Source organism: Tasmannia lanceolata, unplaced genomic scaffold (assembly GCF_043159265.1).
Source record: "Tasmannia lanceolata isolate RefF3 unplaced genomic scaffold, GAP_Taslan_0.1 ptg000003l, whole genome shotgun sequence".
NCBI classification, from domain to species: domain Eukaryota; kingdom Viridiplantae; phylum Streptophyta; class Magnoliopsida; order Canellales; family Winteraceae; genus Tasmannia; species Tasmannia lanceolata.
In genome coordinates this window covers 40,209,047-40,218,255 of record NW_027518680.1, presented here as the reverse complement: position 1 = coordinate 40,218,255, position 9,209 = coordinate 40,209,047, and the positions used below count along the sequence as shown (strand labels likewise).

The 9,209-nt window shown below is 41.0% G+C and overlaps 1 protein-coding gene across 1 annotated transcript; it reads left to right on the top strand.

Annotated features, from left to right (window-relative positions):
• The first annotated feature begins 5,444 nt into the window (after nucleotides 1-5,444).
• LOC143869768 (uncharacterized) lies at nucleotides 5,445-8,519 on the top strand. The gene is made up of 3 exons (XM_077376325.1): nucleotides 5,445-6,126; nucleotides 6,208-7,205; nucleotides 7,302-8,519. The coding sequence occupies exons 1-3, from the start codon at nucleotides 5,445-5,447 to the stop codon at nucleotides 8,517-8,519; spliced, it is 2,898 nt and encodes a 965-aa protein (XP_077232440.1).
• Nucleotides 8,520-9,209: the final 690 nt, after the last annotated feature.

Sequence of the window (9,209 nt, the reverse complement as noted above, 5' to 3'; positions counted from 1 at the left end):
GGTATATATCGGTGTGTCATCTCTCATTTTTGTACTTTCATTCTTATTTTTGGTTTAGTATATATTTTGTTTTCAATCTTACTTGCACTAACCAAAAACCTAATTTAAAGAAGAAAAATTCTAACTAGGTTCACAAGTAATTGTCATAAGGGATAATTTAGTGTTAAAATTCAATTCACCCCCCCTCTTGTTAATTTCAATTTGTCAAACTTCCAAAAATGCAAAAACTTCTTCAAAACCTTTTTCAAAGAGAACTTCCCCTAGAGTTAGGAGTCTGTCCTAGCCGTTTGGTTTGTTTTAGAGTTAGGAGTCGGTCCTGATTTGTTTGATATGGTGTGTTCTGTCGTGTGAGTGTCGCTAGAGTTAGGAGGCCTCGAGTCGATCGGTTAGACATTTAGTCGAACCGATGGCTAGACTAGGAAGCATATAGTCAGCCCATGATTTTCATTAGGTTGCACAGCCTAGATACACATAAGTTATAGGACCCACCTGCATTAGCTTAAGGCTAATCAACTTGCACTAGTGAGGACATATAGAGAGTCCTAAAAATTACAATTCACATGAATTTAAGCAGTTATACAAAAAGCTTTAAAAATCAGTCGAGTCTAGTGGATCGAGTCTAGGTTAGTGGTTCTAGATGGTTAGGCATCATAGTTAGAATAGGTCATCGAACTACGTTGACTCCGATTCTTCTCGAGGCTGGGATACGTAGAGCAGCTGGGATGGACGGCCATCTTGGTCCGAGTCAGGTCGCATTAGAGTTAGGATTTGTTCTGTCCTGTCATATATATAGGATTGATTTTTGTTTTATGTTTTAATATGTTTTCTTACTTCTTTGTACTGATCATATACCTTTAGCTATAGCTTGCATCTGTTTGCACATCAGAACTTAGACACCCATTAGGCATGTCACTCATAACCTAGCTATGCTTAGGTGACACATCTTTCATTTTATTTTATGTGTGCTTATTACTTTATCCTCAGGAAATGCATGCTTAGGTAGACGACTCCTGAGGATTGTTCCCATTTCACATGATTTTTTTACCCAAACTTCTTTGGAGTTAATGAAAATGGCATAAGAGACCAAGTGCTTGCACTCGGACGAATTGGAGGTGCTCTCAGACCTTCTCCATTCGTAACCAGGCACGAACCCATATATATTTCTGGTTATCCATTGCACAGAGGATTTGATTTTAGGGTTCCATGGCATATCCATGGATGGTGACTCTGAGTTTATTTTAGGTATGTCTCGGTTTCGAACCTTGGTTCCGGATCGAGACATATCTCTTTCTTTTTATATCGCCACTCGTGCTATGCTATGAGGGTGGCATCAGTTTCGAGAGTTCCTTGGTAGAGCTCTCCTTCACACGTGGATGATCCAGAGGGTGTTAGGGACCCGTTCCCTCACCACCGTCCTCGGATCGGGGTCCACAGGCTGGCGACTCTGCTGGGGATTTCTTGAAACATTGCCTAACTCTATAAAAATGTCATTTTTACTAACTTTGGAGAAATTTGAGTTAAAATCATTTTAAATGGGAACTCTATCGTTAGAATCCAGGGGCACCAGATAGGTGCCTAATTAAAACGAGGGATTCACACACTGCACATCATATGTTATCATATTGTTTTTTTAATTTTTCTCATTGGTTTTCATTATTCTTGGCTCTACAAAAATAGATACAGTACGTGCCAGACTGGAGTTCATTACCCTGACGGGACTGTTGTATCTATTTTCAAGCTATGCGCCGGTGCTGCAGCCGTAGACATTGGGCGTACTTTTGTCTACAGCAGCCGATGAGCAATGAAGCATACTATGTATAACATAGAGCGTACTTGTGTTATACATGTTAAGTATGTTTCATACGCATAGTACCCATTAGATTGAGTCCGGAGCCATACTTTGTTTTATATATTATGTATAAACTTACTGACCTAGTGAAACCCAACTAGGAAGTACCAGTGTTTATATAAGTATATTGCATTCATATAGGGTTGAACATGTGTTGCTCACACATGTGGAGCCTAGAGTTAGGAGCTTTGCCCCATTTATAGACTAGGGTAGCTCATTTTTATATGGTTATAGCACGGTCCTAGTATACTTATCAGTCTGTCTTGAGTCGAGATTTTCTTGACTAAGCTAGATTAGAATTAGGGCTGGTGTCCCTGGTTAGGATTTGTGTGTATGTGTATATACCTATATATACTGATTATGTATATTAGGATTCTTCTCTTAGTTAGAGTCCCTTATTCGATTCAATCGGTTATATCCATTCCGTATTCAGATTTAGATCTAGTCAATGGCTTTTGCTTGCCATATCCTGGGCCGGGTTTTTGTCCTTTGATCTATTGATTATAGGATTTGACCCGTTGTCATATATGTCCTCACCTTTGGTCGGTCCTTCATTTGGTCACCTTTCTCTGGTAACCATATTCCGAGTTCATCCTACCACCGTTATTCATATACCTTTGGTGGAGTTGTGGGAATCCTTTGTAGCATCGTCAGGCTGCCGGATTTTGTCCAGAATATTTTGAGCATGACCGCTATCCTTTAGAGTTAGTTAAACCAGGTGTTTACCTTACTTTGACTTTCTTGTCTAGTCGTTATGCTGCCGAATTTTTCGCAGAATATTTAGAGCAAAACTGCTACTCTTTAGAGTCAGTTTACTTATTCTGGACATTGACCTCCTCGTATAGCCGTTATGCTGCTGGATTTTATCCAAAACATGTTAAGCATGATTGCTATCCTTTGGAGTCAGTCTACCTTGTCTTGGTTCCCATGTATAGTCTGGATTAGCTTGAAGCCCACTTTTAGTGGAAACTTCTGATTTGATCAGTTGTATTTAGATCCTTTCAATTTCACTTGGTTAGTGGCCTGTACATATTGTTCTCGTGGTCACAATTCATTTGTTACCCTTTGATTATATATCTATTCTTTTGTTGTGTCATATATTCAAATTATGTATCTGTTCTTCATTAGGGTATGTGTTTATCTGTCTACCTGTTATGTCTTAGATCTGGTTGATGGCTTGTCCGTTGTCCCTATGACCATGATCTATCATTTTGATCCTCTTGATCGCACAGTTGATGATATTCATCGCCAGATTTGGATCCGGTTTGCGACCTACTTTTGTCATTTTATGGCCGTGGTCCATTGTCTGATCTCTTGATTATCTCTCATCTTTGATGAAAAATCCAATGTCCCCGATTGTATCCTTCCTGTATATTTGATTGTCAAGTTTATTCTTATTATTTACTTAAAGGTTATCTTCCTTCCCTTATCATCTTATTCTATCTGAGTGTCAGGTCTGATCATGGCGAACAATTTGTTAGACAAGTGGATAGCTGAGACTATTAAATCTTTTCCGCTGAGGTGTGAAGAATGGAGTGTGGCTGAGCGTTTCATCGGTTCATGAAATTCCACTTAGCAACCCAAGAGGGGGTGAATTGGGTTTCTTTTCAAATTTTAAGAATTTTGAAAACTTAGATTGCACTAGTTTTAGATTGAATAGGAAATCAAAAATAGTATTCAAAGCAATAGTGAAAACTTACCACACAAGAAGAGGTGAAGAGGCAAAGAAGCTTTGACACCAAGATTTTTATAGTGGTTCGGTCTTATCTCAAGACCTACTCCACTCTTCTCAAGTTACTCTCCTTGAGGATTCCACTATCTTCTCCAAGGAACTTAAATACGGCGTTCCTTCCGCCTTGTACAAATCGAGCTCTACGCTCCAAGGGTCTTCTACGGCGCCCTTTGTGCCAAATACAGTGCTTGAGTTCAACCTCGAGTTCAACCTTGAGTTCAACCTTGTCATGCACTCTTGAGGATGGTACACTGTGAACATTATAACTTTGCCAATGGAAATCATTAGTGTATAAAACCTTTAAAACAAATTTAGTTTGTTAATCATCAAAACAATTCAATAGGAGTACTTGTTGAACCCTTGGGCTAACAGTTCATTTACTCATCTAAATAGTCGCAGTATAAATTGGAAGTTTCTTCAAGCAGCTGCTGGATGTTGGGATCCTATTTTCCATGTCTTTCGATTTGGGTCTTTTCAACTATGTCCTATATTTGAAGATTGGTGTGCCCTTTTAGAGCTTCCTCCTGAGGGACTTTGGATCTGACCTTCAAGCGCAGACTCCCCTCATGATCTTTTTTGCAAACTTTTTGAAAATAAGATCGTGAAAACTCTGCCTTGCTTAACTGAGAAAAATGTTCAATTTCAAGCCCTCATTGAACTGTTTTCTAAAAGCATCGATCCTACTAACTCCCGTTTTCAGGAGTGTCGACGCAATGCCTTAGTATTTGCTGTCTTTGCACGTCATGTTCTTCGCAGAGACTCTAGTGCCGCCCCTTTCACTTTGTTGACAATAATAGATCAGATAAATGAAGGGAGAAATCCTGTCCCTACAATGCTAGCTGAAACCTTTTATGGGTTAGACTTTATTGCTAGTAAAAAGGTGTAGGATAATTTTTTTGGATGTGCCAAGCTGTTATATGTGTGGCTATGTGAAAAACTCACTATCCTTCAGCCACAAAACCGCATTGAGTACACCCTTAAGAGTTTTCATTCTTGGAAGGCAAAGATTAAGCAACCTCAGCTTAATGAATGGCACCATTGGTTGCAGACCATAGGAGAAAACCAAATTCGTTGGGTGAGTCAATCATGTCCCCAAATCATTACCAGTACTTGCCCATACTCATTTGTTCATCTTATGGGTTTAGAAAAATCATCTTTCTATGCACCTTTGTGTTTCCCTTCTCAGATTATTGGAATCTTGTGTCCTCCTAAGATTATCACACCACCTTGTCGTGAAGACCTTACTCCTGATCTCATTGCATCCATAGTAGCTGCTTGGAGAGACAAAATCACGGAGAGGAGATCTGTTTTCATGTCTAAGCTTCGAAAAGGAGGATTATTTGGAGAACCAGCAAATCGAAGAGCTCGAATTGGTGAACCATGAAGATCTTCGGCTCCGGATTGCCATTTCTTTTATTGTTTTCATTTGTTTTACTTGAATATAATCAGAGTCAAAGATTGTAAATCTGATTTCATTATAGATGAAAATTTAAAGAAAGAAATTTTACTTGATAGATGTTATAGACAGTCAGTGATTCAGGGTTTCATCATTTTTCTTGTAACCAATTGCTGGCGTTGTAACCTGTTAATATGATCAATACAAAAGATGTTTGTTTTTCTTTTCTCTCTTTTGGTGCAAACTATCTTATTTCACTTGTCAATCATTTAATCTAGTTTGTTAACTTCCAATCAGGATTCTGAAAGATAGAAACCATCGCTCCCAAAAAGGACTCTCAAGCTAAGCCCACCTGGTCTAAACCTACGTCAGTGTCTAGACTCGTTCGTCATTTTGATTCCCCTGTGTCATCCACAGTGCATTTATCCTCTTCACCAGAGTCTTCAAATTCCTTTGAAGTAAACCAAATGGCCGACCCAACTGACCTTCTGCTCAGTATGCAAGAGATGATGAAAAACCTCACCCGAGACATGGTGGGGATGAAGGAGGAGATGGCTAACATGAAGACCCAGATAAGTGATAAGACTTCCACATCTAGGCCCGTACTTCAGCCTTCTCATGTTCCAGCTCCGGAGTCGCATAGACCCGTTATCCAGCCTTTTGAGGTTGATATAGATGATGATCAGTACGCCGCAGAGTATTGTGCTCCGGGGGTTGATAAAGAAAAAGAGAAATTTGAAAAGTTTGAAAAAGAAATGTCTGAAAAGTTTAGCAGGATGGCTCATGAAATGGAGCAGATGAAGGTACAGGGGCCAAAGAAATTTGATGTCTCTGAATTAATACTGTCTTCGACAGTATCTTTGCCGCCCAACTTCAAAGCTTCTGATTATGATAAATATGATGGAACCGGATGTCCGCGTAATCACATGAGGTGGTTTATCATTTTATCCCATCAGTACGGTCTGAGTCGTGAGCAAATGGCCCAGTTGTTCCCGATCTCTCTGACGGGAATTGCGAAGAAGTGGTTCTTGAGGCTGAAGCCGGAAGAGGTGAGAACCCTGGAGGACATTTCTAAGAAACTGATAGAGCAGTTCTCGATGGAAGAAGGCATTGAGGTCACGAAGAGAGACCTGAAGCAGTTGAAGCAAGGTCCTCAGGAGACCTTTACTTTCTTTATCAGGCGCTGGAGGAGCAAATCTGCCCAGCTAAGCCAGAGAATGTCTGAATCAGAGCAGATAAAGTTAGTTCTGAAGAGTTTGTCTCCTCATTATTTTCACTTTTTGGCACCTCAGCACTATCCGAGTTTTGATCATCTAATCAAGACTGGTACTCAGACAGAGGATGCCATAGCAAAAGGCTTGAGAGCTAAAGTTTCTTCAGAGATCCGAGAGGGTAAAAGACCTATGGTCCAGCCTAAAGAAATTCATGCTGTCAGTTACACCAGGCATGTGGCCAGAGTTGCTGCAGAAGCTGCAAGGGCACCCAGGAGAGGTACCTTTGACAGGAAATTTGATCCTCTTCCATATCCTATAATAATGATATTCAAGAGACTTATGAAAGACAGGAAGATCCGGCTCTCGGATATCAAACCTCCACCCAATCCCTTACCCGCATTCTGGAAAATGGACCAATACTGTGAATATCACAGAGGTCATGGGCACCTGACTGAAAATTGTTTGGCCTTGAAGCATGCCATTCAAAATATGATTGACAAAGATGAGTTGGCAGTGGAGAGACCAAATGTCACTCAGAACCCACTTCCTAACCATCATGCCCTACCTCCTCCTACTACCAATGCAATTTTTGCTAGTGAGCCTCTGCTTGATCCATCAACCCTTATTTGTGCCATTACCACAGAAAAAACCTATGTCATGAAGTTTGATGATAGGGAGCTGGAAAGGACAGAAAGGAAAGAGCGTTACGTGATTTCCTTCAATGATGATGAATTTGCTGAGTCGTCTTCTTCTCAGTCTTGTGTATTTCAGACTAACAGTGCCAGAAATACAAGGAAAACTCCGTACGTCCTAAGGGCTGAGGATTTTGAAGAAAAAGATGATAAAGAGCCGTATGTTGTCAGGATAGAGGAGGACGAACTGTTGTTACTAGATGACCATTGTGATGAGATGCGGCATATGACCCGGGGCGGGTGTGTCTTCAAACCTCAAGAATTGTGTGTTGAAAATCCTGCAGAAGTTGCAAGGAATGTAGAGAATCCGAGGCAGAATAAGGTCAGTGTAGATGAAGAAGAAGAGAGCTTGCTGAAGCAGTTGAAAAAGACTCAGGCTAATATCTCAGTATGGGGCTTACTCATGGCCTCGTCTAAGCACAGAAAGTTAGTCCTTCGAGAGCTTAACTCCGCGCAAGTCTCTGTAGACACTACTCCTGATGAGTTTGTGAGTTTGGTCGCCATGACCAAAGTGTCTAAGACTTTATCTTTCACTGATGATGATCTGCCTTCTGAAGGCCGAGACCATACAAAATCTCTGATGATTACCGTTGTCTGTAACAAGAAGAGAGTACCAGAGGTGTTGGTTGACAACGGCTCTGCTTTGAATGTCTGCCCGTTGAGTACTGCAGCAACCCTTGGATTTGGTCCTGCAAACTTCATCCCATCTGAACAGGGTATTCTGGCATACGATGGTACTCGTCGAGATGTGATCAAAACTCTGGTCACTGAAATACAAATCGGAGGGGAAGACTTCAAAATACAGTTCCAGGTTCTGGACATCAAAGCTTCATTTCTGCTATTGCTTGGCCGCCCTTGGTTGCACAAGTTCGGGGTTGTCCCATCCTCTCTTCATCAAAAGCTGAAGTTTCTTCACAAAAACGGAGTGATAACTGTAAAAGGGGACCCAGACCTGGAAATAGGACTGATTACTCAGGACCTGACTGTGGAGAAGGCTGAGGATATTAGTTTGACTGGATTTTCATTAGAGGTGACTGCCATCACCTTCAAGGAGGCTATGAAGGAGGAAATTTGTTTTCTAACCAGCACAAACTCGAATGTCGTCAGGATAATTCGCCGACAAGGGTACATACCCGGTGCCGGGCTGGGCAAATATCATCAAGGTTTAACTGAGTTCCCCGAGTTTAAATCATTCAACGGTCTATTTGGACTGGGGTACAAGCCCTCGAAGAAAGAGGTTAAAGAGATGAAACAGTTGATGATGAAATGGGCTGAATGTCGCCGCAGGGGGTTAGAATTACCAATGACGCCGATTAATTTGACAATGAACGGCCGGTTCCGGCAAGAGGGCGCAAATGTCCCTTTCTGCGGCTTTGCCGAGACTTGGCTGAATGAGAGTACAAGGCAAAGGTTGCCGGGCTTTGAAATTTTCTTCGATCTGCAGTTAGAAGACAAGCAGACCGGGGTGCAGACAGAAGTTGAGTCAAAAGCTGATTGGGCAGAGCATATAGAGCCAAGCCTGCTGAATTCAATGTTTCTTGAAGATTCATATACTGTTGCCATGATTAATCGGAGAGCCGTGATTCTGAACCCTACTCATTTAATCACCCCGGCCGAGGAACCATTGACTAACTAGACCTTTCAGGTCATACCTCAGGTTACTTTCCTAAACAGTCGTGTCCCTTCAAAAGAGTCGGTTGTCTGTAAGTACAAGTCAGTCTTTGAGTCTGATTCAGAGTCTGTTTATTCTAACAATTCTTTTGATGCAGGTACTATAAAGGTCGATGGTGATTCCTCTTCTTACAGCGGGATCGAGTCAGATGCTGTTTATATTGTTGATTCAGATATTATTTCCGTACATAGTTCAGAGTCAATTGACACAAATGCCAATCTATACGTTGAGTCTGTAAATTTGTTTCAAGAATCTATTGTAAAGCCCGATGTGGGTAATTCATCATTTGATGTACTTGATTCAACATTCAATGAAATAAAGCATTCTTCTTCTGAGTACGTTCTTGTTTCTTCTTTTATTTCTAATGTTTCTGCTTCAGAATCTGATAAACTTAATAATAACAATCAAGACTCCCCGTCTGATGACGATGCCAACGACACTCCCTCTGAAATCAAATACATGATTCAACAGGATGAGAGTCGCCGAGCAAAACCACTCGAAGAGGAAATTGAAACTGTGAATATAGGTGATGAAACCTTGATTCGGGAGATTCGAATTGGCAAAATTTTATCTCCTGAAGAACGTGAGGAATTAATCACCCTACTTAAAGAGTTCAAGGAAGTTTTTGCTTGGTCATATGATGACATGCCGGGA